This window comes from Salmo salar, chromosome ssa11 (genome assembly GCF_905237065.1).
Source record: "Salmo salar chromosome ssa11, Ssal_v3.1, whole genome shotgun sequence".
Lineage (NCBI taxonomy): Eukaryota > Metazoa > Chordata > Actinopteri > Salmoniformes > Salmonidae > Salmo > Salmo salar.
In genome coordinates, this window is record NC_059452.1 from 57,738,403 (window position 1) to 57,761,989 (window position 23,587).

The 23,587-nt window shown below is 45.7% G+C and overlaps 2 protein-coding genes across 5 annotated transcripts; one reads left to right on the forward strand and one right to left on the reverse strand.

The window, feature by feature from the left end:
* Positions 1-4,456: 4,456 nt before the first annotated feature.
* LOC106562816 (telomeric repeat-binding factor 2) lies at positions 4,457-17,491 on the forward strand. Of its 4 annotated transcripts, none has more exons than XM_014127835.2 (6): positions 4,457-4,750; positions 9,842-9,937; positions 10,162-10,292; positions 11,679-11,812; positions 12,455-12,700; positions 16,998-17,491. In XM_014127835.2, the coding sequence occupies exons 1-6, from the start codon at positions 4,675-4,677 to the stop codon at positions 17,026-17,028; spliced, it is 714 nt and encodes a 237-aa protein (XP_013983310.1). In that variant the 5' UTR covers positions 4,457-4,674; the 3' UTR covers positions 17,029-17,491. The 4 variants fall into 4 exon arrangements, with proteins under 4 accessions (XP_013983310.1, XP_013983311.1, XP_013983308.1 ...); XM_014127836.2 differs by having other exon boundaries at positions 4,458-4,750; positions 12,497-12,700; XM_014127833.2 differs by lacking the exon at positions 4,457-4,750 and adding an exon at positions 7,685-8,051.
* Positions 17,492-17,586: 95 nt separating this feature from the next.
* On the reverse strand, positions 17,587-22,979 carry nip7 (nuclear import 7 homolog (S. cerevisiae)). The gene is given in 5 exon segments (NM_001141868.1): positions 17,587-18,058; positions 19,895-20,035; positions 21,881-22,019; positions 22,165-22,251; positions 22,858-22,979. Coding segments are annotated over 5 exon segments (543 nt in total). The 5' UTR covers positions 22,914-22,979; the 3' UTR covers positions 17,587-17,938.
* Between the last annotated feature and the right edge of the window lie 608 nt (positions 22,980-23,587).

A 23,587-nucleotide genomic window follows, 5' to 3' on the forward strand; every position in this document is an offset into this window, starting at 1 on the left:
AACTACTCTGTTAGACTACTGGTCTGGACCATAGAGACAGAACACTACTCTGTTAGACTACTGGTCTGGACCATAGAGACAGAACACTATGTTAGACTACTGGTCTGGACCGTAGAGACAGAACACTACTCTGTTAGACTACTGATCTGGACCATAGAGACAGAACTACTCTGTTAGACTACTGGTCTGGACCATAGAGACAGAACACTACTCTGTTAGACTACTGGTCTGGACCATAGAGACAGAACACTATGTTAGACTACTGGTCTGGACCGTAGAGACAGAACACTACTCTGTTAGACTACTGGTCTGGACCATAGAGACAGAACACTACTCTGTTAGACTACTGGTCTGGACCATAGAGACAGAACACTACTCTGTTAGACTACTGGTCTGGACCATAGAGACAGAACACTACTATGTTAGACTACTGGTCTGGACCGTAGCGACAGAACACTACTCTGTTAGACTACTGGTCTGGACCATAGAGACAGAACACTACTCTGTTAGACTACTGGTCTGGACCATAGAGACAGAACACTACTCTGTTATCTAGTTGTTGATGTTGTGGTGAGGAGAGGAATGGAGAGAGGAGAGGAGAGGAGAGGAGAGGAGAGGAGAGGAGAGGAGAGGAGAGGAGAGGAGAGGAGAGGAGAGGAGAGGAGAGGATAGGAGAAGATGAGAGGAGATAGGAGGAGAGGGACTCTGCTCTCACACTCAACACCCTCAGAACTGGAACCCTCACAACCGGAACCCTCACACCCGGAACCCTCACAACCGGAACTCTCACAGCCGGAACCCTCACAACCGGAACCCTCAGAACCGGAACCCTAACAACCGGAACCCTCAGAACCGGAACCCTCAGAACCGGAACCCTCACATCCGGAACCCTCAGAACCGGAACCCTCAGAACCGGAACCCTCACACTCCTATTGATAAACTCCTATAGATTTCTTTCGCACCTTGTGATTGACACTATGGCCTGTGTAGCAGGTCTCAAGCAGGTAGGCCAATGTGGCAGATTGCCTGACAAGGTGTACATGATGCCCAGGCTGACAGTGAGCACCAGTTTCTCCCTTGTGGTTTCTCTGAGCATGAACACAATTACTCCACCGTGTAGTTATACTGAACAAAAATATAAACGGCACAATTTCAAAGATTTTATTGAGTTACAGTTCATATAAGGAAATCAGTAATTCATAAGGCCCTAATCTATGGATTTCAGTTGATTGGGCACGGGTACAGCCATGAGTGGGCCTGGAAGGGCATAGGCCTACCCACTGGGGAGCCAGGCCCACCCACTGGGGAGCCAGGCCCACCCACTGGGGAGCCAGGCCCACCCACTGGGGAGCCAGGCCCACCCACTTGACAGCCAGGCCCACCCACTGGGGAGCCAGGTCCACCCACTGGGGAGCCAGGCCCACCCACTGGGGAGCCAGGCCCACCCACTTGACAGCCAGGCCCACCCACTGGGGAGCCAGGCCCACCCACTGGGAAGCTAGGCCCACCCACTGGGGAGCCAGGCCCACCCACTGGGGAGCCAGGCCCAGCCAATCAGAATACATTTTTCTCCACCCCTCCTTCGACGATCCCGCAGGTGAAGAAGCCGGATGTGGAGGTCTTGGGCTGCTCAGTTCTCTGGCAACAGCTCTGGTGGACATTCCTACAGTCAGCATGCCAACGCTTCCTCAAAACGTGAGACATCTGTGGCATTGTGTGCCCCCAGCACAAGGTGCTCCTGTGTAATGATCATGCTGTTTAATCAGCTTCTTGTTATGCCACACCTGTAAAGTGGATTATCATGGCAAAGGAGAAATGCTCACTAACAGTGATGTGAACACATTTTTTTTTACCCAAATTTGAGAGAAATAAAGGCTTTTGTGCGTATGGAACATTTCTGGGAAAACAATGTTTGGCCATGAAACATGGAATCAAATCTTTACATGTTACATTTATAGTTTTGTTCAGTGTTGAAGTATTTTTCACCTCGCTGCTATTACCCACAGACAAAACAATGAAGCCTAGCCATACAAAACGACTAAATAACCCCCCCCAAATAAAGCCATAATAAATAATTTGACCACTTTATTTTAGCTAGCTAACAATGACTAAGTCCATAATTAAAAAGTACATTTGAATGACACTGAGTGGCAGTGTTTTTACAGCTAATGCCGGTTTGCCTGAGGCTGATGCCGTGCAGGTGTTTGTACACATGCATATACTATACACACACTCTCATTCAAATAAACACATACAAGAACACAGACATACTGTCACGTCCTGACCAGTAAAAAGGGGTTGTTTGTTATTGTAGTTTGGTCAGGGCGTGGCAGGGGGTGTTTGTTTAGAGTGTTTCGGGTTTTTTGGGGGGGCAATGTTCTATGTTAGTATATTTCTATGTCTGTGTCTATTTAGTCTATTTCTATGTTCAGGGTTTTTGGTTTGGCCTGCAATTAGAAGCAGCTGTTCTTCGTTGCTTTTAATTGGAGGCCATATTTAAGTAAGGGTGTTTTTTTTTGTCACTGTGTTTGTGGGTAGTTGTTCCATGTATAGCGTGTTGCCTTACAGGACTGTTTTCGTCAATTGTTTGTTATTTTGTTAAGTGTTCAAGTTTCCTTCTAAATAAAAGAAGATGAGCATACACATTCCCGCTGCGTTTTGGTCTACTCCATACGACGAACGTTACACATACATGTAATAGTGCCAGACATGCACACAAACATATACAGTTGGCATTGCTGTTATGATTTCAGTTGTCCTTGATGTTCTTTGTTTTTAAATTTATTATTTTGTTTCATTGTTGTTTGCTGTTTTCTTCTGTCTTTTCTTTTTATTCTCTTTAGTTCATTCTCTTGGTTGTTGGTGCATTGGGGGGTGGGGAAAGGAATTCATTGTATTTTTTATTGAATTTTTCTTCCTGGGGGGGACTGTGGGAGGGGCCTCGAATGGTTGAGGGACAGCTATTGGGGAACTGTGGGGGGGATCTTGGAGGGTTGAGGGACAGCTATTGGGGAACTGTGGGGGCGATCATGCAAGGTTCGGGTTCATGTTTTTTGGCCTGGTGGTAGATCAGTCAACATGCCCTTGAGCAGGGTATTGACCCTGGAAATTAAAAAATATATATTTTTGAAATACAATGACAAAGTTAAACCGAAACGCACCTTGGTACCTAAAGAGTTGTCTATCCTGCCTGGTACTGCACGCTAACCGAAGTACTAAGAGTGCCAACTGGCGTGGGAATGTCCATGTCCACCTCTCAGTTGCTATGTGAAATCTGTGACTTTGAAGACCCCCAGGTGCACTTCCACTCTAGTCCACTGGATGGCGCTGTTTACCAACATACCGGTAACTTTACTGTCCCAGACTTGAAACCATGAAACAGCGCCATCTAATAAGAGGTGAGAAAACAGAGATGCTTGGAAAGCTGAAACTCCAAGGACTCCAAGTATAGATACTTGCCTGTTTTTTTATAGAGCTCCCCAGCTTGTAGTTCTAAAAACCCTTATATGAGTTACCTCTGGTTCGTTCAGCCATTCCTATGGGGAAAATGAATGGGGAAAGAATATGTTTTTTTTGGGGGGGGGGGGGATAAACGCCCGAAAATAAGGTACGTGGTAAACACAGGCTTAGGAGATCTTTATAGGTTTTGTTCTATGAGATAATATCAGTCAGTTAATAACGTCAGCGTTATGAAGTCTTTAGCAGCAGCTCTGTCAAAGATGTTTCCGACTGAGCCAAGATAGACCACAGTCTGTCGTTTCCAATGGGGAAAAATGAGTCACAGTGGGCAGAACGTGCAAGGAGGGGGCAGAGCCAAGAACGAGTCAGCAAGATCCTATTTACTCCTTCTAGCATATATTTGCACATTTACGTTTGGAAACTCCTACTCTGTGTAGTGCGTCTGTGCAAAATCTCAATTTGCCTTTGCGCTCCTTCTTTAAAAGGCACATTTTTGGCCCACAAGTTTTGGCCAAGGGTAAGATCTACAAAACTTAGTCCACTCTGTTCGTAACAGATTAAAGTTTTGGGAACAGAAAACTGTATTGAGATCAATTGTTTCAACGATGAGAATATTTGCAGAATTTCGGCTAAAATCCATCTCGTTCCATGTTCTCCCACTGCAGGCCACTGGGCTTCCTCTCACCAGCAGCAGATTTGGTAGTGAGAGGAAACTTCACATTTATACATCTGATGAAATGTCTGTCTCATTCTGTTTGTGGCTCTGCGAAGCGCAATAAGTTTGAATGCCCTGCATCTGCAGAACCGCATCACCGTAAATGCTGACCGGCCAAATCAGAATCCAGTTGGACCATAAATCGGCTCTTTGCTAAAACGCTTCGGTTCGCTTCGTACAGTCCAATCAGGAAGGAGTTCAACCCGGAAGTAAGTCCTCCAGCTGTGAGAGAGAGAGACGAGGAAGGGAGAAGAGGAGAGAAGAGGAAGAGAGAGAGAGAGAGAGAGAGAGAGAGAGAGAGAGAGAGAGAACGAGAACGAGAAAGAGGGAGACACAGAGAAGAGTAAGAGAGTGGAGAGAGAGAGAGAGAGAGAGAGAGAGAGAAACGGAAGAGAGAGGGAGAGAGACAGAGAGAAGAGGAAGAGAGAGAGAGGAAGAGAGAGAGAGAGAGACAGAGAGAGAAAGGGTGAAGATGGTGGTTGTTTGTGGCTTTCTTTGGGATGAAAAATAACACACCGTATAAACATGTAACCGACGACATACATCCACGTCTGGTCTCGAACAAGGAACATTGTGGTAAGAGGCGACAGATAACGCTAGCTAGCTTGGCCGGTTAACTATGCTAACAGAATTGGTAGTGTTGTTATGCTAACTGGCTAGCTAGTTTGGCCGGTTAACGTAACTATGCCAACAGAATTGGTAGTGTTGTCACAGATACAACAATGAGATGGTATTGTTATGCTAACTGGCTAGCAAGCTTGGCCGGTTAACGTAACTATGCCAACATAATTGGTAGTGTTGTTATGCTAACTGGCTAGCTAGCTTGGCCGGTTAACGTAACTATGCCAACAGAATTGGTAGTGTTGTCACAGATACAACAATGAGATGGTATTGTTATGCTAACTGGCTAGCTAGCTTTGATTTAGCTAGGAACAATATGTTGGTCAATTAAGGGCAAAAATAGCAACTGTTGTAACATGTTTTCAATGCTAGCTAACGTTAATCACGACTGGTGAATAGCGATTTCTTTCTTATTTGTTTGAATGATTTCTGAAGTTAATAATTGTAGCTTGTTTAGCTAATGTAATTGACCATTTTTAATCCGTTCATACTTCCGCTGTTGTGTGTCTTGTCGCTCAAACAGATATGACAAATGTGTTGTGGGGAATAATAATGTAAAAAAAAATAAACACATTAGTTACTAGTAACGTTAGCTACTAAAGAAACATGATCAAACCAGAATGAAATGTTCTTCAGAAAGTACTGATCAAATGAATCGCTAGTAGGTCAGATATGACAGGTGTTCTTCTTGTACACAGTATAGCAAAGAGATGATGTGGACTGGATCAGAACAGATAGGACAGGTTGTTCTTCTTGTACACAGTATAGCAAAGAGACGATGTGGACCGGATCAGAACAGATAGGACAGGTGTTCTTCTTGTACACAGTATACCAAAGATACTTGTGTTCTCCTAACCAGTGTTCTAACCAGTGTTCTCCTAACCAGCAGCGTGTTCTCCTAACCTGCAGCGTGTTCTCCTAACCTGCAGCGTGTTCTCCTAACCTGCAGCGTGTTCTCCTAACCTGCAGCGTGTTCTCCTAACCAGCAGCGTGTTCTCCTAACCGGAACCTGCGGCGTGTTCTCCTAACCTGAACCTGCGGCGTGTTCTCCTAACCTGAACCTGCGGCGTGTTCTCCTAACCTGAACCTGCGGCGTGTTCTCCTAACCTGAACCTGCGGCGTGTTCTCCTAACCTGAACCTGCGGCGTGTTCTCCTAACCTGAACCTGCGGCGTGTTCTCCTAACCTGAACCTGCGGCGTGTTCTCCTAACCTGAACCTGCGGCGTGTTCTCCTAACCTGAACCTGCGGCGTGTTCTCCTAACCTGAACCTGCGGCGTGTTCTCCTAACCTGAACCTGCGGCGTGTTCTCCTAACCTGAACCTGTGGCGTGTTCTCCTGACCTGTGGCGTGTTCTCCTGACCTGCGGCGTGTTCTCCTGACCTGCGGCGTGTTCTCCTGACCTGCGGCGTGTTCTCCTGACCTGCGGCGTGTTCTCCTCACCTGCGGCGTGTTCTCCTCACCTGCGGCGTGTTCTCCTCACCTGGACCTGCGGCGTGTTCTCCTCACCTGGACCTGCGGCGTGTTCTCCTCACCTGAACCTGCGGCGTGTTCTCCTCACCTGAACCTGCGGCGTGTTCTCCTCACCTGAACCTGCGGCGTGTTCTCCTCACCTGAACCTGCGGCGTGTTCTCCTCACCTGAACCTGCGGCGTGTTCTCCTCACCTGAACCTGCGGCGTGTTCTCCTCACCTGAACCTGCGGCGTGTCCTCCTGACCTGCAGCGTGTTCTCCTGACCTGCAGCGTGTTCTCCTAACCTGCAGCGTGTTCTCCTAACCTGCAGCGTGTTCTCCTAACCTGAACCTGCAGCGTGTTCTCCTAACCTGTTTAAAATAAATCAAATCTGACGTTAATTTGACAAACGCTGGGTCCCTTCTAGCCATGACCAAGTGCCTCCGCCTTCACTAAATCAATGGTATATATTATAATACAACAAAAAATACATAGGACATCACTACACGTATATTTTATCTGAAGAAACAAAAAATAAAAGTAAAAAAATAAATAAATACAAATCACTACATATGAATTGAGTTTAAAAAATGTAAGTACCTAAAATAAGTTTCAGGGGTTACAATTGTATAAATCTACGATAGTTGTAAGAATACAGTAATGATGTAATTCTATATTCAAACCAATACCTTCTGGACTTAATTAAATCGCATTTTTTGCTTTGGAGAACATGTCAAGAGAGATGTACAATGTATGTTAAAAGGTTGCCCCCTGCTGGATAATAAATGTAATACATTAAGATAACTAACTCCAAGAACAAGATCCCTCATAGAGGGAAATTCTTCTTGAATGCATTGATCTACTGAAATTGAATGGAAGAAAGTTTGGTTGCTCCCTTTAAAATCTGGCACATAATATACCCTCATGGACTTAGAGGACATAATGATGCCTTTTCTGTGATAAAGAAGGGGAAGCTATTATACACATGTTTTACGAGTGTGTCGCTGTGAAGTTATTTTGGAGCGAGTTAAGTATTTAAATGTTTTATTTCATTAATAAGATCCATGTATTTACAATGAAAGATGTTACTAAAATGAAAACAAAACAATTAATTTAGTCGTTCATTTCTTCATTCTGTCTGGTAAATGTTATCTACACAGAAACATATATATTTTTTTTATAAATCTGTCCCCAAATGCAATATATTTTTTACTTAAAAGCCATTATTTTATAAAAATCTTTAGAATTAGTCAATAACCCCAAAAAACACACTATTCTAAATGAATGGTAATCGGTTTGCCGCGATGCCGTCATTGACGTGGTGCGTAAGGTGAACGTAATGTGGACAGACGGAAGGTGGACTAAACACCAACCAGCGCGGCAGATGAGATATACGTCAGCTGGTTTACGTCGTTGACGTGGTGCGTAATGTGAGCGTAATGTGGACAGACGGAAGGTGGACTAAACACCAACCAGCGCGGCAGATGAGATATACGTCAGTTTGTTTACGTCGTTGACGTGGTGCGTGAGGTGAGCGTGAGGTGAGGTGAGCGTAAGGTGAGCGTGAGGTGGACAGATGGAAGGTGGTCTAAACACCAACCAGCGCGGCAGATGACATAAACATCAGTTTGTTTACGTCGTTGATGTGGCGGCAAAAGGAAAACATGGAGTCCGGTGTGGACCGCGGACCAGATGTGGAATGTGTCGTTAACCGTTGGACGGTGGATTATTATATATCTGTGGCGTTGGAGGCTTTCAGGAATGAACAGTATCCTGATTTCTGTCAGATCAGAGACATCCTTCAATGTGAGTAACGGTTGTTCACAAATGCAGTTAGCTAGCTTAACGTTAGCATCTTCACCAACCCAATACTGGGTTTCTATACTGTCTCTGTCTGAAGTAGCTAAGTTAACTCCCGTGTTTAACAGTTTGTTTAGCTAGCTGTGCTAATAAACCTTTTTGTTTTATACCAGTTTGTTTAGCTAGCTATGCTTTATAAACCTTTTTGTTTTATACCAGTTTGTTTAGCTAGCTGTGCTTTAAACCTTTTTGTTTTATACCAGTTTGTTTAGCTAGCTGTGCTTTATAAACCTTTTTGTTGTATACCATGTGGTACTTAACTAGTTAGATAGGTTAGTTAACTGTGTGGCAGCGTTGACTGGTAGCTAAACCAGTTGGTTTGACTAGTCTAAAAGATCCATGGTGAACAGTTGTTTTTATTGTTAGCACCACACAGCTGATTTTTAAACAACGTTAGTTAAATTCATTATTTATTATTTGAATCAGATATGTAACTCAAGGACTAAAACCCGCATTACCCCACCAGGGGTGCGTTCAGTTCGTTTGAACGTTTGCTACGGTGCGGAGCGTTTTGTACTTAACGATACGTTTTCCCCCAAAAAAACGTTATTGAACAGATTTGTTTGGTCCGTCCGGTTTGGCTTGAAGCAGTTTAAGGTCAAGCGGTGCATTTTTTTGAAGCCACAAACCCCTCATCGTTTTTCAATTGGTCGTTCAGTACAGCACAGTTTTCGTTCATTTTAACGTTCTGTTGCGTTTTTATGTACTGAACGCTACCCAGGACCGAGTCTGGGGAAACACTGAGTTGGCTACAATCATTTATTTGTATTTATTTCACCAAGTCATTTAGTTAAATCAAAACAACTGGTGTAGACTTTAATGTGAAATGCTTACTTAGGAGCCCATTCCCAACAATGCAGAGTTAAAAAGTAAGGAAAATATGTCGAGAAAAAACAAGGAAATGGTAACACAATAAAATAACAATGTGTAGGTAGGGGTAAAAGTGACCGGGCAATCAGGATAGATAAACAGTGTGAAAGTGTGTGTGTGTGGGTAGAAGCTGTTCAGCAGTCTGATGGTTTGGGGGTAGAAGCTGTTCAGCAGTCTGATGGCTTGGGGGTAGAAGCTGTTCAGCAGTCTGATGGCTTGGGGGTAGAAGCTGTTCAGCAGTCTGATGGCTTGGGGGTAGAAGCTGTTCAGCAGTCTGATGGCTTGGGGGTAGAAGCTGTTCAGCAGTCTGATGTTCCTGCAGTAGCAGAGAGAAAAGTCGGTGACTTGGGTGGCTGAAGTCTTTGACAATCATTAGCACAGGTGGCCGTCTGTGTCTTCTATAAACAAGCAATGAAACATGGAGGGATGACCGTCATGTGATTTAACCTTTTTGTTTAAAAATAATAATAATTTCTCACTGATCTGATTCCGTATGTTTCCAGAACTGCACGGCGAGCGATGAGTGTTAATGTTTAGCGCAAGTGTCAGGGAGCTCGGCCTCTTAACAAAATGGTCCCGGTCAGAAGATCCTCATCGCGCTAAAGCAGTTAGCCTCATGTAATAATTTATTTATTTTAACCTTTATTTAACTAGGCAAGTCAGTTTAGAACAAATTCTTATTTTCAATGACGGCCTAGTGGGTTAACTGCCTTGTTCAGGGGCAGAACGACAGATTTTTACCTTGTCAGCTCGGGGACTCGATCTTGCAACCTTCCGGTTACTAGCCCAACGCTCTAACCACTAGGCTACGCTGCCGCCCTGTATAGACGCTAGCTAACACATTATCCAACAACATCCTCTTTCAGGTCATCTGGTTCGGCCGTTGGAAGCCAACGATGTCACACCCAAGAAGATCAGAGCAATACAGTTCCTCACCAGGATAAATGATGGTGACAAACTCGGTGAGAGTTTTGAGTTAAACACAAAGTAACTTCCTAGCTAGCTACATAACACTATCTATGTAACAGTACGAGCTAATATTCATTCCCTGTTGGAAAATCAGAGACACCTGAAATGACCCCCCCAAGTGCCACAATCTGCTGTTCCTTATAGCTAGCTAGCTAGCTGTGTCTTTTTGAAATCAAGTCTGAGATCACTGATACAGTTGTTCTCTTGCTATCCACAGACGTCTCTTTTGACTCGCAGGAGGACCTCACGGCGCTGGAGTCTGCTCTGAGCGTATTGGATAGCATCCGCGAGGAGTTGCCGGTTCCCCAGAAAGACTTGGAGAGAGTACATAAGTGTATCAGAGAGATGGTGAGATCTGTCCACACTGTGTATAATCATTGAATGGTCCCCCTGTTGAAACCCTAAACCCAGTTTTGGTTTTCATGTCAGCCCTGAATGTTCCCCTGTTGAAACCCTAAACCCGGTTCTGGTTTTCATGTCAGCCCTGTCCAACATTACAAGATGACACTGTGTACTGTGGTCAACACTATTGTGCGTTGTAGTGAATTGTACAACTATTTGTCCATTCATGTCTTCTCGTTCTGGTGTGATTGTCCGTTCATGTCTTCTCGTTCTGGTGTGATTGTCCGTTCATGTCTTCTCGTTGTGGTGTGATTGTCCGTTCATGTCTTCTCGTTCTGGTGTGATTGTCCGTTCATGTCTTCTCGTTCTGGTGTGATTGTCCGTTCATGTCTTCTCGTTCTGGTGTGATTGTCCGTTCATGTCTTCCGTTCTGGTGTGATTGTCCGTTCATGTCTTCCGTTCTGGTGTGATTGTCCGTTCATGTCTTCCGTTCTGGTGTGATTGTACGTTCATGTCTTCCGTTCTGGTGTGATTGTACGTTCATGTCTTCTCGTTCTGGTGTGATTGTCCGTTCATGTCTTCTCGTTCTGGTGTGATTGTCCGTTCATGTACTTCCCCTTCTCGTTCTGGTGTGATTGTCCGTTCATGTACTTCCCCTTCTCGTTCTGGTGTGATTGTCCGTTCATGTACTTCCCCTTCTCGTTCTGGTGTGATTGTCCGTTCATGTACTTCCCCTTCTCGTTCTGGTGTGATTGTCCGTTCATGTACTTCCCCTTCTCGTTCTGGTGTGATTGTCCGTTCATGTACTTCCCCTTCTCGTTCTGGTGTGATTGTATTTTGCCATGTTGTGCATTCTGACGTCCCTAACCTACTGTTCCTAACCTGAACTGAGATCTGTCTCCCTATAACCCACTGTTCCTAACCTGAACTGAGGAGATCTGTCTCCCTATAACCCGCTGTTCCTAACCTGAACTGAGGAGATCTGTCTCCCTATAACCTGCTGTTCCTAACCTGAACTGAGGAGATCTGTCTCCCTATAACCCGCTGTTCCTAACCTGAACTGAGGAGATCTGTCTCCCTATAACCCGCTGTTCCTAACCTGAACTGAGGAGATCTGTCTCCCTATAACCCGCTGTTCCTAACCTGAACTGAGGAGATCTGTCTCCCTATAACCCACTGTTCCTAACCTGAACTGAGGATATCTGTCTCCCTATAACCCACTGTTCCTAACCTGAACTGAGTAGATCTGTCTCCCTAACCCACTGTTCCTAACCTGAACTGAGGTCTGTCTCCCTATAACCCACTGTTCCTAACCTTTACTGAGGAGATCTGTCTCCCTATAACCCACTGTTCCTAACCTGAACTGAGGAGGTCTGTCTGTGTGAATACCAGGCTGCCGGAAAGTTGATGGTGAAGAGACAGGGGGCAGGACAGGATGCAGAGGAAGGAGACTGTCCCTCAGACCCTCAGCCAGAGGATCACCTTGTACCGACAACAGAGGAGAAGGCATCCAGACACAAACCCAGGTAGACTCATTGGTCCAATGTCAATCAATCAAATACATTTATTTTAGAAAGCACTTTTAGTTCAGGTATTGTGACAACATGCTTTCCAAGTTACCTAGCCTAGACTCTAAAGGTCATAGGGCCCCACAGTGTGTGGATATACAGGGGGCCCCACAGTGTGTGGATATACAGGGGGCCCCACAGTGTGTGGATATACAGGGGGCCCCACCAGTATTTGGACAGTGATACATTGTTTGTTGTTTTTGACTCTGTACTTGTTGGATGAATTTGTCAAAACTCCCAATACTTTTGGAGCTCCGCTGAGGTCGACAACTTAATTTAGAGTACTTTGTACTTTAATTTTAAATCTGTTTGTTCAGATGTTTACCTTCGTATGGCTGCTATCCAGTAAACCCTGGAAGATGAGTGGTTTCTTTCAGTAAAGATGCCATTCATTAGCATGGCAACACCTGGGTCATGTTCATTAGGCACCAAACGGAAGAAAACTGACTGAAACAGGGAGGGACTGTCTGGACTTGTCCAATAAGAAATGCTTGTTTTTTTTTTGTTTTCCCGTTGCATAACATTTTGCTCTGGTGTGACCTAATGAATTACGACCCTACCTTGATCTCTCTCTCTCTCTCTCTCTCTCTCTCTCTCCAGTCCTCCCAGTAGTCTAAACTGCCTGACTCGCTCTCCCTCCAGTGTTCCCAGTCCCCCTCCTGGTGGTGTCCAGCTGACCCGCAGCCAGCTGATGGCCGTTTATACAGCCCTGGCCGAGGAGCAGAGGGAGCCCGTGACCTTTGCCGAGCTGGAAGTGGAAAGGGAGGTGAAGGAGGAGAACGCAGGAAAAGGAAGTGCTGTTGTGGACCAAGAGTTACCTCTCCTGCACCTCTCCGAAAGCCCCAGGTTGTCAATCATATCACTCCCCTGCTACTTCCTGTCCTATGGTAGCCTGGGAACCAGTCATATCTAACCCTGCTGCTTTCTGTCCTATGGTAGCCTGGGTACCAGTCATATCACTCCCCTGCTACTTCCTGTCCTATGGTAGCCTGGGTACCAGTCATATCACTCCCCTGCTACTTCCTGTCCTATGGTAGCCTGGGTACCAGTCATATCTAACCCTGCTGCTTCCTGTCCTATGGTAGCCTGGGAACCAGTCATATCTAACCCTGCTGCTTCCTGTCCTATGGTAGCCTGGGAACCAGTCATATCTAACCCTGCTGCTTCCTGTCCTATGGTAGCCTGGGAACCAGTCATATCTAACCCTGCTGCTTCCTGTCCTATGGTAGCCTGGGTACCAGTCATATCTAACCCTGCTGCTTCCTGTCCTATGGTAGCCTGGGTACCAGTCATCAATCCCCTGCTGCTTCCTGTCCTATGGTAGCCTGGGAACCAATCATATCTAACTCTGCTGCCTCCTGTCCTATGGTAACCTGGGTACCAGTCATATCTAACCCTGCTGCTTCCTGTCCTATGGTAGCCTGGGTACCAGTCATATCTAACCCTGCTGCTTCCTGTCCTATGGTAGCCTGGGTACCAGTCATATCACTCCCCTGCTACTTCCTGTCCTATGGTAGCCTGGGTACCAGTCATATCACTCCCCTGCTGCTTCCTGTCCTATGGTAGCCTGCGTACCAGTCATATCTAACCCTGCTGCTTCCTGTCCTATGGTAGCCTGGGTACCAGTCATATCTAACCCTGCTGCTTCCTGTCCTATGGTAGCCTGGGTACCAGTCATATCACTCCCCTGCTGCTTCCTGTCCTATGGTAGCCTGGAGGAGACGGGAAGAGGGTGAGTTTAGGTTCTGGAGACACCAGTACTACTGGAGGAGACAGGAAGAGGGTGAGTTTAGGTTCTGGAGACACCAGTACTACTGCAGGAGGCAGGAAGAGGGTGAGTTTAGGTTCTGGATACAGTAACAGAACCAGTACTACTGGAGGAGACAGGAAGAGGGTGAGTTTAGGTTCTGAGGACAACACCAGTACGACTGGAGGAGACAGGAAGAGGGTGAGTTTAGGTTCTGGAGACACCAGTACTACTGGAGGAGGCAGGAAGAAGGTGAGTTTAGGTTCCGGAGACACCAGTACTACTGGAGGAGACAGGAAGAGGGTGAGTTTAGGTTCTGGAGACACCAGTACTACTGCAGGAGGCAGGAAGAAGGTGAGTTTAGGTTCCGGAGACACCAGTACTACTGCAGGAGGCAGGAAGAGGGTGAGTTTAGGTTCTGGATACAGTAACAGAACCAGAACTACTGGAGGAGACAGGAAGAGGGTGAGTTTAGGTTCTGGAGACACCAGTACTACTGGAGGAGACCGAAAGAGGGTGAGTTTAGGTTCTGGAGACACCAGTACTACTGGAGGAGACAGGAAGAGGGTGAGTTTAGGTTCTGGAGACAGTAACAGAACCAGTACTACTGGAGGAGACGGGAAGAGGGTGAGTTTAGGTTCTGAGGACAACACCAGTACGACTGTAGGAGACAGGAAGAGGGTGAGTTTAGGTTCTGGAGACACCAGTACTACTGGAGGAGACAGGAAGAGGGTGAGTTTAGGTTCTGGAGACACCAGTACTACTGCAGGAGGCAGGAAGAGGGTGAGTTTAGGTTCTGGATACAGTAACAGAACCAGACCTACTGGAGGAGACAGGAAGAGGGTGAGTTTAGGTTCTGGAGACACCAGTAATACTAAAGGAGACAGGAAGAGGGTGAGTTTAGGTTCTGGAGACACCAGTACTACTGGAGGATGCAGGAAGAGGGTGAGTTTAGGTTCTGGAGACACCAGTACTACTGGAGGATGCAGGAAGAGGGTGAGTTTAGGTTCTGGAGACACCAGTACTACTGGAGGATGCAGGAAGAGGGTGAGTTTAGGTTCTGGAGACACCAGTACTACTGGAGGAGACAGGAAGAGGGTGAGTTTAGGTTCTGGAGACACCAGTACTACTGGAGGAGGCAGGAAGAGGGTGAGTTTAGGTTCTGGAGACAGTAACAGAACCAGTACTACTGGAGGAGACAGGAAGAGGGTGAGTTTAGGTTCTGGAGACACCAGTACTACTGGACGAGACAGGAAGAGGGTGAGTTTAGGTTCTGGAAACACCAGTACTACTGGAGGAGACAGGAAGAGGGTGAGTTTAGGTTCTGGATACAGTAACAGAACCAGTACTACTGGAGGAGACAGGAAGAGGGTGAGTTTAGGTTCTGGAGACACCAGTAATACTAAAGGAGACAGGAAGAGGGTGAGTTTAGGTTCTGGAGACACCAGTACTACTGGAGGATGCAGGAAGAGGGTGAGTTTAGGTTCTGGAGACACCAGTACTACTGGACGAGACAGGAAGAGGGTGAGTTTAGGTTCTGGAGACACCAGTACTACTGGAGGATGCAGGAAGAGGGTGAGTTTAGGTTCTGGAGACACCAGTACTACTGGAGGAGACAGGAAGAGGGTGAGTTTAGGTTCTGGCGACACCAGTACTACTGGAGGAGACAGGAAGAGTGTGAGTTTAGGTTCTGGAGACACCAGTACTACTGGAGGAGGCAGGAAGAAGGTGAGTTTAGGTTCTGGAGACACCAGTACTACTGGAGGAGGCAGGAAGAAGGTGAGTTTAGGTTCCGGAGACACCAGTACTACTGGAGGAGGCAGGAAGAGGGTGAGTTTAGGTTCTGGAGACAGTAACAGAACCAGTACTACTGGAGGAGACAGGAAGAGGGTGAGTTTAGGTTCTGGAGACACCAGTACTACTGGAGGAGACAGGAAGAGGGTGAGTTTAGGTTCTGGAGACACCAGTACTACTGCAGGAGGCAGGAAAAGGGTGAGTTTAGGTTCTGGATACAGTAACAGAACCAGAACTACTGGAGGAGACAGGAAGAGGGTGAGTTTAGGTTCTGGAGACACCACCAGTACTACTGGAGGAGACAGGAAGAGGGTGAGTTTAGGTTCTGGAGACACCAGTACTACTGGAGGAGGCAGGAAGAAGGTGAGTTTAGGTTCTGGAGACACCAGTACTACTGGAGGAGGCAGGAAGTAGTTGAGTTTAGGTTCTGGGGACACCAGTACTACTGGAGGAGGCAGGGAGAAGGTGAGTTTAGGTTCTGGAGACACCAGTACTACTGGAGGAGACGGGAAGAGGGTGAGTTTAGGTTCTGGAGACACCAGTACTACTGGAGGAGACGGGAAGAGGGTGAGTTTAGGTTTTGGAGACACCAGTACTACTGGAGGAGGCAGGACGAGGGTGAGTTTAGGTTCTGGCGACACCAGTACTACTGGAGGAGACAGGAAGAGGGTGAGTTTTGGTTCTGGAGACACCAGTACTACTGCAGGAGGCAGGAAGAGGGTGAGTTTAGGTTCTGGATACAGTAACAGAACCAGTACTACTGGAGGAGACAGGAAGAGGGTGAGTTTAGGTTCTGGAGACACCAGTACTACTGGAGGAGACAGGAAGAGGGTGAGTTTAGGTTCTGGAGACACCAGTACTACTGGAGGAGGCAGGAAGAAGGTGAGTTTAGGTTCTGGAGAAGACAGAACATGGATTTTCAGACCCCTTCCCTTTATCCACATTTTATGTTACAGCCTTATTCTAAAATAGATTCAATGAATGTATTACTTCATTTTTTCCTTCATCAATCTATACACAATACCCCAGAATGACAAAGCGAAAACAGGTTTTGAAATCAGCTGTTTCCAGCTTCTATAGTCATTTACAACATTAACAATGTCTACACTGTATTTCTGATCAATTTGATGTTATTTTAATGGACAAATGTTTTTCTTTAAAAAACAAGGACATTTCTAAGTGGCCCTGAACTTATGAACGGTACTGTACATTTGTAAAAAATAAAACTTTTGGCTTTGTTATGAGGTATTGTGTGTAGATTGAGGGGGGGAAACTATTTAATTTTAGAATAAGGCTGTAATATAACAAAATGTGGAGAAAGTCAAGGGGTCTGAATACTTTCCGAAGCAATGTTGGTTTATAAATGGTGACTTAGGGGCTGTTTCCCAGACACAGATAAAGCCAAGTCCTAGACTAAAATGCAAGCTAAATGGAGAATCAGGACTAGGCTTAATCTGTTTCCAGGAAACCTCTACATAATGTATACTATATGTTAACCCTAACCCTTGTCACCTACATAGTATACACACTGTTAACCCCAAGTGTTGTCCTCTACAGTGTGCTTTACTATACCCTGAGTGTTCTGTTGTGGCCCTCCTGTAGATGTGGACAGCAGAGGAGACCGAGTGGGTGAAGGAGGGAGTGAAGCGATACGGAGGGGAACTGGTCCAGAGTGAAGTTTTCTTTCCCGTCGAACCGCCGGGAACATCAAGGATCGGTGGAGAACCATGAAAAAACTCAAGATGGTCTGACGCCACCAAACTGGCAGGGACTAACTTGTCCAATAAGAAATGCTCCGTTTCGCTATGGGGGTGCAGTAACGAATTCGATGCTGGAGAGCCTCTGAGCTACGCAAGAGAACGATGACATTATCCAGTTGTGAGAATTGATGTAGACTTTAACGGTTTTCTTTCCACAAAAGATAATTATTTGCCCGCTGCACATCTGTCAACAATGAGGACAGGAAGCTAAAGATGGTCTGAGGACCTTTGGACTAAGCTAAATGTTGATTCTGCCATTTAAAAAAAAAAAGTGTTTATAGAAGTATTTTATTTTATCACTTGTCTTTCTTGGTAGAATAAAAGACTTCTCTTATAGTGTCTGGCCTAATGTTTACCACAGGACTGGCAAGCTTACTGCATTGAGTTTACAGTATATACATTCTATATTTAAGTGTTAGTACCAGGTCCAACATTTAACTTGGTTTTTATTTTACACATTTTGTTGGAAGAACAAAAAAACATTTCACTATATCAAAACAGATTTAGAATTAACTGCATAATCATATTTATGCAAATCGTTCCATACAGATTATGAATATTACATAAAACCCCAAATATTCAATTTACAAAACATCTTTATTTAGATTGTAGCTGAATGTAAATCACCCAGCCATAGTGAAAAAGGATGTTGGTAGCCATAGTCCCAGCCCTCTGGTGGTCCTTGAGGAGAGGGAAGTACAGCTATGTGAAACATCTGGTGGTCCCCTGAGGAGAGGGGAAGTACTACTGTGTATAATTGATAGTACAGTTTGTGAAGACTCCTTATGTGAGCGTGTCCTCGGACCTGATGAACTCTCCAATGTCTGCCTGGTGGAACACAACGATGGACATGGGATCCACTCTTCTGCACTCCTGGGTCGACTTGGCTGCCACTCCAAAACCCTGCAGAAAGACGAGAGGGGACAAGTTCAGTTGAGTCAAACCTCTCTTACGGTTACTGATGACTTCAGATATTAGCTTGTTTGAAGGAGCAACCAATTGTCAAATGATCACTATCCAAAAGAGATGCGGTGTACGTGTTGACTGAGTGGATGACTGAAGGGAGGGCTACGTGTTGATTGGATAAGGACTGAAGGGAGGGCTACGTGTTGATTGGATAATGACTGAAGGGAGGGCTACGTGTTGATTGAATGGGTTGGATAATGACTGAAGGGAGGGCTACGTGTTGATTGGGTAATGACTGAGGAGGCCTGCGTGTTGATTGGATAATGACTGAAGTAACTGAATTGGTTGGATAATGAATGTAAAGGAAGGGCTACGTGTTGATTGGATAATGACTAAAGGGAGGGCTACGTGTTGATTGGGTAATGACTGAAGGGAGGGCTACGTGTTGATTGGATAATGACTGAAGGGAGGGCTACGTGTTGATTGGATGGTGACTGAAGGGAGGGCTACGTGTTGATTGGATACTGACTGAAGTAACTGAATTGGTTGGATAATGAATATAAAGGAAGGACTACATGTTGAATTGGTTGGATAATGACTGAAGGGAGGGCTACGTGTTAATTGGATAATGACTGAAGGGAGGGCTGCGTGTTGATTGGATAATGACTGAAGGGAGGGCTGTGTTGATTGGATAATGACTGAAGGGAGGGCTACGTGTTGATTGGATAATGACTGAAGGGAGGGCTACGTGTTGATTGGATAATGACTGAAGGGAGGGCTACGTGTTGATTGGATAATGACTTAAGGGAGGGCTACGTGTTGATTGGATAATGACTGAAGGGAGGGCTACGTGTTGATTGAATGGGTTGGATAATGACTGAAGGGAGGGCTACGTGTTGATTGGGTAATGACTGAGGAGGCCTGCGTGTTGATTGGATAATGACTGAAGTAACTGAATTGGTTGGATAATGAATGTAAAGGAAGGGCTACGTGTTGATTGGATAATGACTAAAGGGAGGGCTACGTGTTGATTGGGTAATGACTGAAGGGAGGGCTACGTGTTGATTGAATGGGTTGGATAATGACTGAAGGGAGGGCTACGTGTTGATTGGATAATGACTTAAGGGAGGGCTACGTGTTGATTGGATAATGACTGAAGGGAGGGCTACGTGTTGATTGGATAATGACTGAAGGGAGGGCTACGTGTTGATTGAATGGGTTGGATAATGACTGAAGGGAGGGCTACGTGTTGATTGGGTAATGACTGAGGCCTGCGTGTTGATTGGATAATGACTGAAGTAACTGAATTGGTTGGATAATGAATGTAAAGGAAGGGCTACGTGTTGATTGGATAATGACTGAAGGGAGGGCTACGTGTTGATTGGATAATGACTGAAGGGAGGGCTACGTGTTGATTGGATAATGACTGAAGGGAGGGCTACGTGTTGATTGGATAATGACTGAAGGGAGGGCTACGTGTTGATTGGATAATGACTGAGGAGGCCTGCGTGTTGATTGGATAATGACTGAAGTAACTGAATTGGTTGGATAATGAATGTAAAGGAAGGGCTACGTGTTGATTGGATAATGACTAAAGGGAGGGCTACGTGTTGATTGAATGGGTTGGATAATGACTGAAGGGAGGGCTACGTGTTGATTGGGTAATGACTGAGGAGGCCTGCGTGTTGATTGGATAATGACTGAAGTAACTGAATTGGTTGGATAATGAATGTAAAGGAAGGGCTACGTGTTGATTGGATAATGACTAAAGGGAGGGCTACGTGTTGATTGGATAATGAATGTACAGGATGTGAAGAGGAAGGACCAACTCACCAGCGGTACGTCTGCCATGGAATACACCACCACGCCCTGGTATTGGTTAGTGTTCTCTGTGATCCTCCCCAGACCAGACTTCAACACATGGTTCCCATAGAGGAAGGACTGCTCCTGCCCAGGCTTAACCCACACCTTGAACTGAACACACAGAGAGGGGTTCAGCAGGCTTAACCCACACCTTGAACTGAACACACAGAGAGGGGTTCAGCTGGCTTAACCCACACCTTGAACTGAACACAGAGCGGGGTTCAGCAGGCTTAACCCACACCTTGAACTGAACACACAGAGTTCAGCTGGCTTAATCCACACCTTGAACTGAACACACAGAGGGGTTCAGCTGGCTTAACCCACACCTTGAACTGAACACACAGAGTTCAGCTGGCTTAACCCACACCTTGAACTGAACACACAGAGAGAGGGGTTCAGCTGGCTTAACCCACACCTTGAACTGAACACACAGAGAGGGGTTCAGCTGGCTTAACCCACACCTTGAACTCAACACACAGAGAGGGGTTCAGCTGGCTTAAACCACACCTTGAACTGAACACACAGAGAGGGGTTCAGCTGGCTTAACCCACACCTTGAACTGAACACACAGAGAGGGGTTCAGCTGGCTTAACCCACACCTTGAACTGAACACACAGAGAGGGGTTCAGCTGGCTTTAACCCATACCTTGAACTGAACACACAGAGAGGGGTTCAGCAGGCTTAACCCACACCTTGAACTGAACACACAGAGAGGGGTTCAGCTGGCTTAACCCACACCTTGAACTGAACACACAGAGGGTTTAGCTGGCTTAACCCACACCTTGAACTGAACACACAGAGGGGTTTAGCTGGCTTAACCCACACCTTGAACTGAACACACAGAGGGTTCAGCAGGCTTAACCCACACCTTGAACTGAACACACAAAGTTCAGCTGGCTTAACCCACACCTTGAACTGAACACACAGAGAGGGGTTCAGCAGGCTTAACCCACACCTTGAACTGAACACACAGAGCGGGGTTCAGCAGGCTTAACCCACACCTTGAACTGAACACACAGAGCGGGGTTCAGCAGGCTTAACCCACACCTTGAACTGAACACACAGAGCGGGGTTCAGCAGGCTTAACCCACACCTTGAACTGAACACACAGAGAGAGGGGTTCAGCTGGCTTAACCCACACCTTGAACTGAACACACAGAGAGAGGGGTTCAGCTGGCTTAAACCACACCTTGAACTGAACACACAGAGGGTTCAGCAGGCTTAACCCACACCTTGAACTGAACACACAGAGCGGGGTTCAGCAGGCTTAACCCACACATTGAACTGAACACAGAGAGGGGTTCAGCTGGCTTAACCCACACCTTGAACTGAACACACAGAGGGTTCAGCTGGCTTAACCCACACCTTGAACTGAACAGACAGAGAGAGGGGTTCAGCTGGCTTAACCCACACCTTGAACTGAACACACAGAGTGTTCAGCTGGCTTAACCCACACCTTGAATTGAACACACAGAGCGGGTTCAGTTACTCAGACAATAGCTCAGTTATTACACTACTACCAATGTCTTAACTGAGATCCTGGAGGTTGAGAGAGATATTGGTGTTCATTTTTTAAAGCTTCCGCAAATATGATTATCGAACTCAACCTCTAGTCTCACCTGGCTGTCGTCAGAGTCATTTTGGGGGCGGCAGGTAGCCTAGTGGTTAGAGCTTTGGGCCAGTAACCGAAAGGTTGCTGGATCTAATCCCCAAGCTTACAAGGTTAAAAAAATGTCATTGTAAATAAGAATTTGTTCTCATCTGACTTGCCGAGTTAAATTGTTAAAACATTAACACTATATCTATACTTCTAACATGGCTGTGGTTATCATTAAACATAGTGAGAGGTCAGAGGGCCTCCACTTCTTGCTTCCTTGTTTACCTTCTAACATGGCTGTGGTTATCATTATACAGAGTGAGAGGTCAGAGGGCCTCCACTTCCTGCTTCTTGTTTACCTTGGCATACGGTGCCAGGAAGTCCAGTGCTGTGATATGCAGGCGGAACTTGATGGTCTTGGTGAACTTTCCAAAGCAGGTGCCCACCGACACCAACTTACCACGTGTGATGTTGGTGGCCAACTTCAGAATTCTCTCACTGATACACACACACACAAAAAAAAAGAGTAGAAATAAGACAATATAATATCTTAACTACGGAAAGAGATGATCATGAAGTAACCTGCTTTATAATATCCATACGTCATATTTAACAATAACAGCAGCTCTGTAGCGTTGTTTACCTGATGTAATATACACGATCATTGTGAAGTCTGAAGCAATATGTCCCATCGGGTCTATCCACCAGGAGTTTGATGTTCTCACCAATGCTGTGGACAGACAAGAGGAACGTGCCACACATTGTTATTGTAGATTCAGAGAGTTTCAGACCATTTCAAATCACTTGTTATCTACACAGACAACGTACCATATCAAATCACTTGTCATCTACACAGACGACGTATTAGCCATCTTGCTGAGGAGCATAACTAGTGCAGGTTAAAGACTGTCATCATGATCATAACACCAAAGAGACTGGATATGGACTGGTGTTTACCAACCCTGTGCACTAACTAACCAGCCATTTCACATCGGTTACATATGGACTGGTGTTTACCAACCCTGTGCACTAACTAACTAGCCATTTCACATCGGTTACATATGGACTGGTGTTTACCAACCCTGTGCACTAACTAACCAGCCATTTCACATCGGTTACATATGGACTGGTGTTTACCAACCCTGTGCACTAACTAACTAGCCATTTCACATCGGTTACATATGGACTGGTGTTTACCAACCCTGTGCACTAACTAACTAACCAGCAGGCAGAACTACACGAGTAGGTTGATGAAGCATGGAGCTGGTCTGAACAGCTGTGGCCGTTTCAGAAATAACTTCCGCCTTGTCTTTCAGGATCACACGTCAATACTCACTATTTAGACAGTTTCTCAAACATCGTTTTTGTCTCGTCGTCTGTTAAAGGTCTCATCTTGGTAAAAGATTCAGCTAATTTCCTTACAATATGGTGCCCGGTGGAAGTAGCGTGATAAACGCTACAGCGTGGAGATAGTGAGCGGAAGTTCATGTGCAGGAAAACGGAAGTGGATGTAATAGTGACGTCAAAATCATGCGCCTGTTGATGTTGCGCTCTTGCGTTTACGAGCGACTAGATTTATTTTTATTTTTTTATAGCTAAATTGCGAATGAAATTGCCATTTAAAACACATTAGACGCGTACATTGTATTTTAACGACGTGTTTTCGTCGTCCCGTGTAAAGGCTGAAACCGGATTCGGTCAGAATAAAACTCAGATCAACTATTGAAGCTTTCCAACATGACCGCTGGTCGTACCACTTCCTTATTATTATATTAGTTTTGTCTACACACAGTCTGACAAGCTATGTGGTAGATCTAGAAATACCTCTTGTCTTAATACTGTAACAAAGTGTGTTTCCCTGAGCTCTACTGTAACGGTATTAAAGTTGTCAACACAGACGGCTCAGAGTGATCCCCTGAGCTCTACTGTAACGGTATTAAAGTTGTCAACACAGACGGTAGAGTGTGATTCCCTGACCTCTACTGTAACGGTATTAAAGTTGTCAACACAGACGGCTCAGAGTGATTCCCTGAGCTCTACTGTAACGGTATTAAAGTTGTCAACAC